At 43.7% G+C, this 16,001-nt stretch overlaps 1 protein-coding gene across 1 annotated transcript in view; it reads left to right on the forward strand.

Moving 5' to 3' along the window:
- Positions 1-16,001, forward strand: part of COL4A5 (collagen type IV alpha 5 chain) — a 354,376-nt gene that overhangs the window by 332,271 nt on the left and 6,104 nt on the right. Inside the window, exons 43-48 of the mRNA XM_075323931.1 lie at positions 3,568-3,640; positions 4,044-4,115; positions 11,223-11,342; positions 11,657-11,755; positions 11,858-12,070; positions 12,270-12,447. Coding sequence (XP_075180046.1) covers positions 3,568-3,640; positions 4,044-4,115; positions 11,223-11,342; positions 11,657-11,755; positions 11,858-12,070; positions 12,270-12,447 — 755 coding nt within the window. The remainder of the gene's footprint in view (positions 1-3,567; positions 3,641-4,043; positions 4,116-11,222; positions 11,343-11,656; positions 11,756-11,857; positions 12,071-12,269; positions 12,448-16,001) is intronic.

Here is a 16,001-nt window from a genome sequence, read left to right on the forward strand (position 1 = left end):
TGTACAGACCACATGCAGTATGGCAATGTACAGACCACAGGCAGTATGGCAGTGTACAGACCAGAGGCAGTATGGCAGTGTACAGACCAGAGGCAGTATGGCAATGTACAGACCACAGGCAGTATGGCAGTGTACAGACCACAGGCAGTATGGCAGTGTACAGCCCACAAGCAGTATGGCAGTATACAGCCCACAAGCAGTATGGCAGTATACAGCCCACAAGCAGTATGGCAGTATACAGCCCACAAGCAGTATGGCAGTATACAGCCCACAAGCAGTATGGCAGTGTACAGCCCACAAGCAGTATGGCAGTATACAGTCCACAAGCAGTATGGCAATGTACAGACCACACGCAGTATGGCAATGTACAGACCACAGGCAGTATGGCAGTGTACAGACCAGAGGCAGTATGGCAGTGTACAGACCACAGGCAGTATGGCAGTATACAGACCACAGGCAGTATGGCAGTATACAGACCACAGGCAGTATGGCAGTATACAGACCACAGGCAGTATGGCAGTGTACAGACCACAGGCAGTATGGCAGTGTACAGACCACAGGCAGTATGGCAGTGTACAGACCACAGGCAGTATGGCAGTGTACAGACCACAGGCAGTATGGCAGTATACAGACCACAGGCAGTATGGCAGTGTACAGACCACAGGCAGTATGGCAGTGTACAGACCACAGGCAGTATGGCAGTATACAGACCACAGGCAGTATGGCAGTGTACAGACCACAGGCAGTATGGCAGTGTACAGACCACAGGCAGTATGGAAGTGTACAGACCACAGGCAGTATGGCAGTGTACAGACCACAGGCAGTATGGCAATGTACAGACCACACGCAGTATGGCAATGTACAGACCACAGGCAGTATGGCAATGTACAGACCACACGCAGTATGGCAGTGTACAGACCACAGGCAGTATGGCAGTGTACAGCCCACAGGCAGTATGGCAGTGTACAGACCACAGGCAGTATGGCAGTGTACAGACCACAGGCAGTATGGCAGTATACAGACCACAGGCAGTATGGCAGTGTACAGCCCACAGGCAGTATGGCAGTGTACAGACCACAGGCAGTATGGCAGTATACAGACCACAGGCAGTATGGCAGTATACAGACCACAGGCAGTATGGCAGTATACAGACCACAGGCAGTATGGCAGTGTACAGACCACAGGCAGTATGGCAGTATACAGACCACAGGCAGTATGGCAGTATACAGACCACAGGCAGTATGGCAGTGTACAGCCCACAGGCAGTATGGCAGTATACAGACCACAGGCAGTATGGCAGTATACAGACCACAGGCAGTATGGCAGTATACAGACCACAGGCAGTATGGCAGTGTACAGACCACAGGCAGTATGGCAGTGTACAGACCACAGGCAGTATGGCAGTGTACAGACCACAGGCAGTATGGCAGTGTACAGACCACAGGCAGTATGGCAGTATACAGACCACAGGCAGTATGGCAGTGTACAGACCACAGGCAGTATGGCAGTGTACAGACCACAGGCAGTATGGCAGTATACAGACCACAGGCAGTATGGCAGTGTACAGACCACAGGCAGTATGGCAGTGTACAGACCACAGGCAGTATGGAAGTGTACAGACCACAGGCAGTATGGCAGTGTACAGACCACAGGCAGTATGGCAATGTACAGACCACACGCAGTATGGCAATGTACAGACCACAGGCAGTATGGCAATGTACAGACCACACGCAGTATGGCAGTGTACAGACCACAGGCAGTATGGCAGTGTACAGCCCACAGGCAGTATGGCAGTGTACAGACCACAGGCAGTATGGCAGTGTACAGACCACAGGCAGTATGGCAGTATACAGACCACAGGCAGTATGGCAGTGTACAGCCCACAGGCAGTATGGCAGTGTACAGACCACAGGCAGTATGGCAGTATACAGACCACAGGCAGTATGGCAGTATACAGACCACAGGCAGTATGGCAGTATACAGACCACAGGCAGTATGGCAGTGTACAGACCACAGGCAGTATGGCAGTATACAGACCACAGGCAGTATGGCAGTATACAGACCACAGGCAGTATGGCAGTGTACAGCCCACAGGCAGTATGGCAGTATACAGACCACAGGCAGTATGGCAGTATACAGACCACAGGCAGTATGGCAGTGTACAGACCACAGGCAGTATGGCAGTATACAGACCACAGGCAGTATGGCAGTATACAGACCACAGGCAGTATGGCAGTGTACAGACCACAGGCAGTATGGCAATGTACAGACCACACGCAGTATGGCAATGTACAGACCACAGGCAGTATGGCAATGTACAGACCACACGCAGTATGGCAATGTACAGACCACACGCAGTATGGCAATGTACAGACCACAGGCAGTATGGCAGTGTACAGACCACAGGCAGTATGGCAGTATACAGACCACAGGCAGTATGGCAGTGTACAGACCACAGGCAGTATGGCAATGTACAGACCACACGCAGTATGGCAATGTACAGACCACAGGCAGTATGGCAGTGTACAGACCAGAGGCAGTATGGCAGTATACAGACCACAGGCAGTATGGCAATGTACAGACCACAGGCAGTATGGCAGTGTACAGACCACAGGCAGTATGGCAGTGTACAGCCCACAGGCAGTATGGCAGTGTACAGACCAGAGGCAGTATGGCAATGTACAGACCACAGGCAGTATGGCAGTGTACAGACCACAGGCAGTATGGCAGTGTACAGACCACAGGCAGTATGGCAATGTACAGACCACACGCAGTATGGCAATGTACAGACCACACGCAGTATGGCAATGTACAGACCACAGGCAGTATGGGAGTGTACAGACCACAGGCAGTATGGCAGTGTACAGACCACAGGCAGTATGGCAGTGTACAGACCACAGGCAGTATGATGAGAAAAGTTGGAATAGTGGGGCTTGTTTAGCTTAGAATAAAGACATTACTTAAGTTTTCTCATTCTATGTGTGAGTCTTTCCACTGCATTGGAGAGAGATATTGTGCCCTGTTGGAAAACAGATGCAAAAAATATCCAAGATGAAAATATAGCATTAAGGGAAGCAAACCAAGCTCTGTTTTCATATAATTTTATTAAAATAAGGTTAACAAAATAACATATCAAATCCACACAATCAAGATATTATCATGCGTAGCATACCATTATTTGAATACATGTGGGGATCTATTGTATGAATAAAACTTTTCATCTGGGGGGAAAAGGTATAGGAAAAGAGAAAGGAGAGGGGAGGGGGAGGTAAACAATTACATTATTGGGGATGAAAAAGGGGAGGAGGGTGAAGGCATGGAAAAACAAGGTGAAGACGGAGTGGGTAAAAGGAAGAACAATGAACGGAAACAAATCTCAACCATGTTAGCAGGCTTCCATTCTAGGAATATAAGTATATTGTCAAGAAAGCATGACTGAAGGTTTGAATAAAAGGATTCATATTATAAAAAAGGTTTTTAAGTAGTTATAAATATTTATTTATGTAATACCTTTTTATTCAAACCAAGCTCTGGAAGAAATTGACATAATTCTGTGCTTATCCACAGGGGGATCCTGGAAGACCGGGCCTTAATGGGATGAAAGGAGATCAGGGAGTACCCGGTGTCCCAGGGTTCCCAGGTACTATTAATGGCGGCTGGATGGGTATGCAGTATGCAGAGTTCACATATCATCCTGGAAATATTTGTCCTCCCAGACAATGGACAGAGCCAAGCATGAGAGAACAGCGAAGATTAACCTCCACAATAAACTATATAATCCATATAATATGGCGGAATGTGATATTTTAATCCTCTGTGAGATCTTCATTTTATGTTATTTATACGGGTCTCCTGTCAGCGGCAGACAATGGTGGGTGCTGAGTTACATCACTCTTAGCCTTCCTGATACAAAACAGATTATAGCTGACAGAACTGTAAAATGAACATATTCTGCATATTCCGTCTAGACAAATGTTACAGCATTTCAACAAGTGAGTGACAGCCAAGTGACCAGTCCATAATCATCCTATGTGTCTTTTCAGGTATGAAGGGCCCCAGTGGGCCTCCTGGTCTGGCAGGTTTTAAAGGTGACCCCGGCAGCTCAGGTCTTCCAGGTGAGAATCATCTTCTGTATTTAATTCAAATTTAATTTAATTTATTCCAGGTTTTGTAATCTTTGTTATATGGGAACACAACCTCAGAGAGTAACATAGACTCTACTATTTGAAGGGACTGAAATAGAATTTGGGCACACTATATAATAGACTTAAGCGGGCTTTACACACTGCGATATCGGTCCCGATATTGCTAGTGTGGGTATTCGCCCCCATCTGTTGCACGACACGGGCAAATCGCTGCCCGTGCTGCACAACATCGCCCAGACCCGTCACACATACTTACCTGCCCGGCGACGTCGCTGTGACCGGCGAACCGCCTCCTTTCTAAGGGGGTGGTCCGTGCTGCGTCACAGCGACGTCACTGAGCGGCCGCCCAATAGAAGCTGAGGGGCGGAGATGAGCGGGACGTAACATCCCGCCCACCTCCTTCCTTCCGCATTGTGGCCGGGATGCAGGTAAGGAGAGCTTCCTTGTTCCTGCGGTATCACACGGAGCGATGTGTGCTGCCGCAGGAACGAGGAACAACCTCGTTACTGCTGCAGTAACGATATTTTAGAATGGACCCCCATGTCACCGATGAGCGATTTTGCACGTTTATGCAACGATGCAAAATCGCTCATCGGTGTCACACGCAACGGCATCGCTAATGCCACCAATTTCGTGACCCCAACGAGTTTGCATTAGCGATGTCGTAGCGTGTAAAGCCCCCTTTAGGCGGGCTTTGCACGTTGCGACATCGCAAGCCGATGCTGCGATGTCGCACGTGCTAGTCCCCGCCCCCGTCGCAGGTATCTTATCGCTACGCCAGCTTCACATGCTCTCACCTGCCCTGCGACCGTCGCTCTGGCCGGCGACCCACCTCCTTTCTAAGGGGGCAGGTCGTGCGGTGTCATAGCGACATCACACGGCAGGCGGCCAATAGTGGCGGAGGGGCGGAGATGAGCAGGATGTAAACATCCCGCCCACCTCCTTCCTTCCGTAGAGCCGCCGGCGGCAGGTAAGCTGATGTTCCTCGCTCCTGCGGCGTTATACACAGCGATGTGTGCTGCCGCAGGAGCGAGGAACTACATCGTACCTGTCTCTGCAGCATAATTAAGAAAAAGTCGGAGCCTGCAACGATGATACGATAACGACGCTTTTGCGCTCGTTAATCGTATCATCTAGCATTTACACACTACGATCTCGAAAGTGACGCCGGAAGTGCGTCACTTTCAATTTTACCCCACCGACATCGCACGTGCGATGTTGCAACGTGCAAAGCTGCCCTTACACTCCCTGTACAATTTAGATAGGTATTGACTGAATGATGGTTCGGTGGATTATTTGACCAGCAGCTACCTCACCTGACTCTCTCATACATAGGAATGCTTGTTTGGCCAAGTACACCTGCATTATCTGTGAGAGAGCCCATGTCAGACATCTTTGGTGGCAGCTTAGAGAATAAGGATCTGAGTCACACTCAGTCCCCCAGAATGCTAACCTATCCTGGGATACGTTGAACATATATCACAGAGGTTGCCTTTCCTCTACTATTTCATATGTATATAAAGAATAACATCCAAGATGATGCTGACATTGAATTTAGGTTGAAAGAAGCCAAATAGGCTTAAATATCTAAACCCTCAAATGAAAACAGATTAGAGGGGTTATATTCCCAAAGACTTTATACACAATATGTAGACTCCAAGTCTAATGTAAACTATTTTTTACTCTTCAGACATATTTTGAACTGGTGAATCAATCAAGTAAATTATTTGCCTTCATGTTTCGCCAGCATAACACCTCTAGTACCATACTTAAAACTTGAGCACCTGATAGCCTCGTTATATTCATAGTATCCTCCACTGTTTCTTGAGATACTACAGTATAAGCCGCTGTATAGTTCTGCAGTAGATGTGATATTAGTGTATCGGAATGCCCCTCTTACCTATCTGATTTGAAATCTCCTAACTTGAGTCCATCCCAACAGTCCCTTCTACATGCTCATATTACTGTGGAGGAAGTAAATGCGGCCACTGTGGATATGGCTTCAGGCAAAGCACCCGTACATGATGGTTTACCTTTGGAGTTGTATAGCAGATACCAGGATGCCCTGGAATTTCATCTCCTAGAGGGTTTTTTCACAAACTTCCCAAGGAAACTCCATACCTGAATTATTTTATGACACAAACATTATTGTTCTTAAAATGGAAGGAAATGATCATCTAGATTGTGGATCTTATCGTCCTATTTCATTAATAAATGTTGATTATAAAATATTCACTAAATTACTGGCCACAAGACTTAATAAAGTCATCCTGGAAACCATACACCCAGATCAACCCGGATTCATTGCGGGGAAGAAGATATCAATCAACATTGGAAAAGTACAATCTATAGTGCAATAGCTCATTAATACCAGACAACAAGTGGGCATTGGCCTCACTAGATGCGGCTAATGCCTTTGATTCATTAGAATGGCCCTTTCTTTATGCTTGCCGTCAGAAATTTTAATTTGGTCCCAAGTTCTGTAAGTGGATCCATATGTAATATGTGGCCCCCAAGGCCAAAATAGTGATCAATAACATCCCCACTATGTCCTTTAGTCTGGCGAGAAGAACGGGATAGGGCCTCTCTCTCCGTCTCTCTTTGCTTTACACATTGAGGCCATTTGCGATAAGGATACGTTGTTCACCACCCATTAAAGGTATCATATAGCTGATCTGACGGATACTATTGGGCTCTATGTGGATGACATGGTAATCTTCATGGACCAGGTCGAATATACTCTGCCTCATGTTATATCTACTATTGATATGTTTAGTAGATACTCTGGTCTCTCTATAAATTGGGATACATCAGTGTTAATGACTCTTTTCCATAATCCAGTTGATGATTATAAACATTGTCACCTTTACCTATAGTACCCTACTTTAAATATCTAGGCACAATTATTCATAAAGATAGTAGAAATGTTTTCTCATCTAGTATCTCCCCTCTACTTGATTATGCTAAACTTAAGTTTACTTTTTAGGGTAAATTGCCGTTATCAGTGGCGAGATGAATAAATCTAATTAAAATGATATTGCTCCCTAAATGTAGTTACACCTACAGCATAGCATGGTTCAAGTCCACAAATCCTTTTTCGCATGTCTTAACTCACTGATCTCCACTTTTATATGGGGCAACACTGGAACGAAACGTAAATTATCCATCCCAAGAAACTGGGAGAGCAGCCTTGCCAGATTTTTTTTCTCTATTACCTTGCGGGACAGTTTTAAGTTCTCCACAATTGGATGCCCATCTCCCAGCTGCCTAATCCAGGCTGCTGGAATTAATTGTTTGTTTGGGTTTTTGGAGCTGAAGAAACCCTCTGTCCCTAAAGTGTTACATCTACCTAAATTGGCAGGTTCATGTTTAGTCTGGGGAAAGGTTGAAAGGTTGGTTAACTTTAACCAAATCATAGCTGAGATGCCTCTCTGGCATAACTCATACTTCCCAACACTGATGGAGAAGCCTTCCACCCAATTTTGGAGGTCCCCAATTATTCTCTCATTAAATTATATCTATAAACAGAGTGTATTAATGTTCTTTGACAACGTATGGTAAATATAATATTTCAAAGTCCTATTTTTGTTAGGTATCTTCAACTTAGGACAACATTTTAAACTCATTTATAAAAACTATGCGCTGATAGATCAATATTGTCTCTTCCTTTGATAGTAATTTTCCAGTCTCAAGGCATTCTAGGCCTTAGCTCTACTTTATATACGGTACATACAGTTAGGTCCAGAAATATTTGGACAGTGACACAATTTTCGCGAGTTGGGCTCTGCATGCCACCACATTGGATTTGAAATGAAACCTCTACAACAGAATTCAAGTGCAGATTGTAACGTTTAATTTGAAGGTTTGAACAAAAATATCTGATAGAAATTGTAGGAATTGTACAGATTTCTTTACAAACACTCCACATTTTAGGAGGTCAAAAGTAATTGGACAAATAAACCAAACCCAAACAAAATAATTTTATTTTCAATATTTTGTTGCGAATCCTTTGGAGGTAATCACTGCCTTAAGTCTGGAACCCATGGACATCACCAAACGCTGGGTTTCCTCCTTCTTAATGCTTTGCCAGGCCTTTACAGCCGCAGCCTTCAGGTCTTGCTTGTTTGTGGGTCTTTCCATCTTAAATCTAGATTTGAGCAAGAGAAATGCATGCTCAATTGGGTTAAGATCTGGTGATTGACTTGGCCATTGCAGAATGTTCCACTTTTTTGCACTCATGAACTCCTGGGTAGCTTTGGCTGTATGCTTGGGGTCATTGTCCATCTGTACTATGAAGCGCCGTCCGATCAACTTTGCGGCATTTGGCTGAATCTGGGCTGAAAGTATATCCCTGTACACTTCAGAATTCATCCGGCTACTCTTGTCTACTGTTATGTCATCAATAAACACAAGTGACCCAGTGCCATTAAAAGCCATGCATGCCCATGCCATCACGTTGCCTCCACCATGTTTTACAGAGGATGTGGTGTGCCTTGGATCATGTGCCGTTCCCTTTCTTCTCCAAACTTTTTTCTTCCCATCATTCTGGTACAGGTTGATCTTTGTCTCATCTGTCCATAGAATACTTTTCCAGAACTGAGCTGGCTTCATGAGGTGTTTTTCAGCAAATTTAACTCTGGCCTGTCTATTTTTGGAATTGATGAATGGTTTGCATCTAGATGTGAACCCTTTGTATTTACTTTCATGGAGTCTTCTCTTTACTGTTGACTTAGAGACAGATACACCTACTTCACTGAGAGTGTTCTGGACTTCAGTTGATGTTGTGAACGGGTTCTTCTTCACCAAAGAAAGTATGCGGCGATCATCCACCACTGTTGTCATCCGTGGACGCCCAGGCCTTTTTGAGTTCCCAAGCTCACCAGTCAATTCCTTTTTCTCAGAATGTACCCGGCTGTTGATTTTGCTACTCCAAGCATGTCTGCTATCTCTCTGATGGATTTTTTCTTTTTTGTCAGCCTCAGGATGTTCTGCTTCATCTCAATTGAGAGTTCCTTAGACCGCATGTTGTCTGGTCACAGCAACAGCTTCCATATGCAAAACCACACACCTGTAATCAACCCCAGACCTTTTAACTACTTCATTGATTACAGGTTAACAAGGGAGACGCCTTCAGAGTTAATTGCAGCCCTTAGAGTCCCTTGTCCAATTACTTTTGGTCCCTTTAAAAAGAGGAGGCTATGCATTACAGAGCTATGATTCCTAAACCCTTTCTCCGATTTGGATGTGAAAACTCTCATATTGCAGCTGGGAGTGTGCACTTTCAGCCCATATTATATATATAATTGTATTTCTGAACATGTTTTTGTAAACAGCTAAAATAACAAAACTTGTGTCACTGTCCAAATATTTCTGGACCTAACTGTATACTGTATGTCATCAATGGCAAATTTAACCCACTAATGGTAAAAGATAAATGGAAACTTTTGATTCCCACCATTCAGGAGAAGGACTAGGAGGAGATTTTGGAGTCCATGACCCAGGTTTCCACCTCTGCTAACATCAAAATGGTTCCGCTTCATCTTACTGCCATATCTTACTCCTTTAAAGGGAACCTGTCACCAGATTTGGCGACCACTGCGGCCACCACCACTGTGCTCTTATATAAAGCATTCCAGAATACTGTATATAAATGCCCAGGCCGCTGTGTAGAACGTAAAAAACACTTTTATAATACTCATCTAAGGGGCGGTCTGGTCTGATGGGTGTCGCTGCTCTCCGTTCCGGAGCCTCCTCTCTGAACTGATCGCCATCCTTCTTCTGAGGCCCGTGTGCATGACGTGTGCTATGTCATCCACACTAGCCGGCATTGAGGTCCTGCGCAGGCGCACTTTGATCTGCCCTGCTCAGAGAAGATCAAAGTATTGGTATTTAACCTTTCCTTGTGCCTGCACATTACAGTAATTTGATCTGCCCTCAGCAAGGCAGATCAAAGTGCGCCTGAACTGGACCGCAGTGTCTGCTTGTGTGGATGACGTAGACACATCATCCACACTGGGCTGGGAAGAAGGAGAACTGAAATCGCAGCAGAGAGGAGGCTTCGGACCATAGAGCAGTGACACCCATCGAACTGGACCGCCCCCCTAGGTGAGTATTATAGAAGCGTTTTTTACGTACTACACAGCAGCCTAGAATGCTGTATATAAGAGCCCAGTGGTGGTGTCCACAGCTTATAGTCACCAGATCTGGTGACAGGTTCCCATTAAAACTATTTAGATTGGAACGGTTTTCCACCCCAGAATGCCTACAATTTCATGCCTTAGATGCAGATTATAGACATATGATATGGGCCAGCCCAATTATTTTATCCTTCTGGCGAGAGGCAACCTTTTTTTTTTATCTTCCTTAATATCTATTCCTGTTCCCTTTGACCCATTATTTGTTTACTTGGTGTTCTGGAAGAAGGGGCATGGGATCTCATAAGAAGATTCTTTTGCGACAGACTTTTTCTGACTAGGAAATTGTTTGACATGCATTGGATGGATAGCTCCTGCCTGACCTTACAATCCTGGATTTAACTAGTTAACGCTATAATACCGTACAAAAAACGGTCTATCAAAATAGCAGTTGCTCGAAAAAATTCTCTAAGGTTTTGTACTTCTGGAACCACTCACCTCTTACGATCTCCTCACGCAGATAGAATATTTGAATCAAAATGTTAATTATTCTGTATAGGCAATGTAGTACATCACTTCATATAACAGTGAGATATCTACCATGATAGGACATATATTTTAGCAGCACACATTACACTGTTGACCGGACCAATTTAAATTGGCAAATTCGCCAGTGTATGGGGTATAGGGGCCTTTAGATAGGTGACAGACATTGCAATGTTACTATGCCTTCACCACTGATTTATTAAAGTTTTAAACTGCTTTTATGTTTAGGAATCATGCTTTTTTATGTGCGATATTCGCCGCACTGTGCACCATGACTGCTGTATTGCACCGACAGGCATAATGTACATAGGCCCTATCAGGATATCATAGGCCCTAATCAGGATATCTCATGAAGCTGCTCAGCTCTTCTATGCAAATTTTATTCTTTTATTAACAGGTTTGCCAGGACCACCTGGTCCAAAGGGTGAGATCAGGACTATTCCAGGACCTCCTGGTCCACCTGGGCGCCCTGGAAGCAATGGACCTCCCGGACCACCAGGACCACCTGGATCACCAGGTAATTAAAGCAAGGATTATCTATCCAGATTGTCAACTGTTTATAATCCTTTTAATATTGGATTCAGGATTTGTGATCGGCTACTTATTGACAACTTCATAGCCAATCACAAGCAATTCTGATTGTGTTTTCTGTCTCTAATACTATAAGAATTTAATTTCTCTGTAAGATTTCCTAGTAGTTTCGGGATCAAGCACGTTTTCCTACCATTTTGCATGTTATTCAGCATTATAATTTTGACATTATGTTAGATGTCTGCTGTTAGTTTGTCACAAGTTTTTTTTTCATAAGTCATCGGCTTTGTCTTGTAAAAGGTTCACTAGGGCCTCCAGGTGATTCTGGCAGAGATGGGCTACCAGGCTTTGAGGGACAGACAGGACGTAAAGGTGACCGGGGTCTACCAGGTCAACCAGGTAAGTTCTATCTTGACCTTAGTCGTCCTCAAATGAAATCTAAAAATACATTTAAGGTTACAGATACAGAAAATAAATTGATATGTCCTTTCATTTAAAAAGGTTCAAGAGGAAACCAAGGCCCCCCTGGTCCAGATGGAGTCCAAGGCCCTCCTGGTTCACCGGGCTCAGGATCTGTAGCTCATGGATTCCTCATAACCCGCCATAGTCAGGCAACAGAATCACCAGCGTGTCCTCAGGGTACCAGTAGGATATACGATGGATATTCTCTTCTTTATGTACAGGGGAACGAACGGGCACACGGCCAAGACTTGGGTAAGATGTTGTCACATGTAAGCTTATTGTTGTAAGCCATCTATCACACACAGAAGTCCTTATACAGCTAATTATTGGATGTGACTCACTTATTGCCTTATATAAAGAGGGATAACAATACATCTTTCCTAAAGTTGAATGCAAACACTCCAGATTATGTTGCTGCTTAGAATTGAACTATTCGTCCATTTTATTTCAGGTACCGCGGGCAGCTGTCTCAGGCGGTTTAGCACAATGCCTTTCATGTTTTGCAATATCAATAACGTATGCAATTTTGCATCAAGAAATGATTACTCCTACTGGCTTTCCACGCCAGAACCAATGCCAATGAACATGGAGCCTCTAAGGGGAAGAGACATTCAGCCATTTATAAGCCGGTGAGACACTGTACATAATGTTACTTAACAGTGAAACTGAATAATGAGGACTACATTACACGTGTCAAAGCTTTCCCAGTATACAATTTTTTGTAGCTGGATAATAGCATAGTGATCACAGACTACTGCACACAAATGTCCTCTTTCCTTTAAGGACCAATCTATAGGGCCTCTGCTTCCTAATCATCAGCAGTACAAACAATGGCAGGTGCTGCCACAAGCTCCATGATACTTAAAGGGTTATTCCCATCTCCAAGATTCTATCCAATATGTAACTCAAAAACTCATGTAAAACACATGTAGGAGACTGATTCAGATTAAAAAATATCAAATTTTATTAAATAACAACCAAAAAAGGTAAATTCATTATACATACATGCAAATATGAGGTAAGTGGATTCTATATTCACCCACCCATCAATGAACCACCCAGGTCAACCCATCATAGTATCAAGACCATAAGTAAACAGCCAGTGCAGCAATAATAAAGACACACCATGTGATCAAATAGTCACATCAGATAACAACAGTTTATGAACTTACCCATGGTGTGAGAATGGGGAGCCAGACAGTGGTGGTTCAGAGGTGGATAGGCAAATATCCTTCAACCCGGACGCGCGTGTCGCCAAAGCTTCATCAGCGGGGTGCAGGCGAATCAAATATGTAGTAGTTGTAATGATAATAATATTAGCAAATATTTCCAATTAGAAATGTAGTATAGTTCTTCTGATATAGCCATGTCTCTTACCTCATGTGTAGGGCATTGTAGCTTAGGTATTTATGGTAACGACCATGAGCAACTAACTAGCTGTCACTGTATGAGTAGTGGTAAAAATGAATACTTAAGCTGCAATGTCCTGTGCATGAGTTAAGTGACATCGCTAATCAGGAGAACTATACTACATTTTTAATTGGAGGTATTTGCTAATTTTATTATTACACCTACTACATATTGGGATAGGATCTTGGAGATGGGAATACCCCGTTAAGTTGATGGGGGTCATGTAGGTAATCACATGATCTTTAAGGACATCGTCTTCTGCTCGGGCACAATTGAGGAGTGTGGTCATGTAATTACTTTCGTCATTGTCACCACCTTTATTACTGTGTACATAGTGGGGCCGACATCCTGTGTTTATACCAATGGTCTGTGGGCATTAGGGGGCTTTACCATGTAGTGGAGTGGTAATCAACAGTCCATATGTCAGTTCTAATCTGAAATTATAGTAGGCTTGGTCAAGCTTTACAAAGTCCAAAACCTTGAAACCCAATCAATCATCAGAACAAATATGACTGTGTCTGGTATTGCTGCTAAACTCCTTAACGTGACAGTAAATAGTCAATGCAGGGGCTGTGATGATTGGTGCAGATCCTGAATTTGGACATCCTATCTCAGAAAATCAATTTAACCCATTAACCTAATATCATGTACATGTAGGGGTGATCATATGTGGAGATAGCTCAATAGCTGAGATCTCTCCTCACATGGCAGATGCTGGCTGCATTACATAGCCGGCATCTGTGTTTAACCACAGTGGCCAGAGCTGAGCTCCATTCGCTGCTGGTAGCTAGTTAAATGCCACTGTCGATGTCAATGTTTGACAGGTGCATTTAAATGTAACGCTTGACAGTATTCAAGCTCATCGGCTCCCATTGGGCCCCTGTTGGTGCGATCACGATGCTGCAATGGGTTACCATGGCAACCATGAGATCTGGAGAAGGCCTCCCATTGCTGGTATCTTGATACTCCTATGAAGCCTAGCCATATGCTGAGCTTCATAGGAGAGTGAGATATGCACTGAGATCACTGTATACTGTAATAACTAGATGTTGCAGTTGTATACAGTATAAGCGATCAGACGATTGCAGGTTCAAAGGACTAGAAGGCCAAAACATAAAGTAGAATAAACATTTGAATCACCTCTTTTTTCCACCATTAAAAATTAAGAAAAAACTAAATGAACATATTTGTTACAGCTGAATCCATAAAAGTCAGATATATCAAAATATAAAATGAATTAACCAATACGGTAAAAGCTGTAACAAGAAAAATCTCAAAACAAATTGCAATTTCTTGATAATTTCACGGCGCTTGGAATTATTTTTCCGTTTACCAGTAAATTATATGGTAAAATGAATGGTGTCATTCAAAGATCCGGCAAAAAAGCCTCATATTGTTATGTGGGTGGAAAAGATATAAACGTTTTGGCTCTTGCATGACACATGGGGCAAACAAATGCACAACAGCAAAAAATAACCCAGTCCTTAAAGGGGTTGTTCCCTTCAAGCTAATTTATGTTCCCAGCTGAAGGTTAATATAAAGAAACTGTAACATGTTGTACTCACCTTCACCGGGTCCACTGTCAAGTCTCCACTCTTTAGTGTCTGGGACTGGCTGCAGTGCTGACGTTATGCTGACAGTGTGGCAGCCAATGAGTGAGCTCAACGGCCCTGAGCGGGTGTTCTACCTACAGTGGCGGAGCTGCTGAGCTCACTGATTGGCTGCTGCTCTGATTGCATGATGTCAGCGCTGCAGCCATTCCCAGACTTTGGAAACAGTGATAGAGGATCATCGGTGGACCCAGGAAAGGTGAGTACACTGGTTTGTCCCTTTATATTAACCTGCAGCTGGGGACGACGATACGTTTTTGAAAAAGAGAAACCCCTTATGAGGCCACTGTGAGGACATAGTAAATATAGTAATCTCTGTGTTCTTACTACTGTATATGAATGCACATCCTAGTCACACACACCTGGTCCCACAGATTGGATAGCATTTAAAGGGAACTTGTCAGTAAAATCACGCTGCCTTACTTACAATGGGGATTTTTAACTCTAAAGTCCATTGTGCAGTTTCCTCTGACCTTCTGTGCTTGGCTCAATATGATTGACAGGTCTGTTCTGTTTTGTGTATCTATAGGACCGTTCTGTCAGATTCACTTTGATAGTGTTCAATATAAGACCTAAGTATGTCCCTTGGTATTTTCATCATAATGCACATTTAGGCTGAGTTCACATGTCCAGTAGTCATCCGTTAGATCTGATCTTGCAGAGACCCGCTGGGGCAAAAGTACTGCAAACACAACTTTTTTGTCCAGTGGTAAATAACTGATTTCTGCCGGATCCGTTTTTTTTTTTAAACATGGATTCTGTGGAGAACGGATCGGTTTACAAATTGCTATTTAGCCATCCGTTATTCTTGCATCTGTAACGGATCTGTTGTTGTCTTACTGGATCCGTTATAAATGGAAGATAAATATCAATCTGTTAACAGATCCTCTCTGCATAGACTCCAATGTTAAAAAAAATGGATCCAACAGAAATCAGATATTTAAAAAGTTGTATTTGTAGAACATTTTTCCCAGCGGATGATCTCTGCAGGATCCATTCTAATGGAGGATTACAGGACATGTGGACACTTTTTTTTTGTCGTAGACTGTTCTTTCATTTCCATATGAAGTTAGACTCACGTTACTCATGAGAACCGTTCTGTGAGATCATTGAAGGACGGGAAAGCTGCCAGTTGTCAGTACGATGGTTATGAATGATTACAG

Source organism: Anomaloglossus baeobatrachus, chromosome 9, assembly GCF_048569485.1.
Source record: "Anomaloglossus baeobatrachus isolate aAnoBae1 chromosome 9, aAnoBae1.hap1, whole genome shotgun sequence".
NCBI classification, from domain to species: domain Eukaryota; kingdom Metazoa; phylum Chordata; class Amphibia; order Anura; family Aromobatidae; genus Anomaloglossus; species Anomaloglossus baeobatrachus.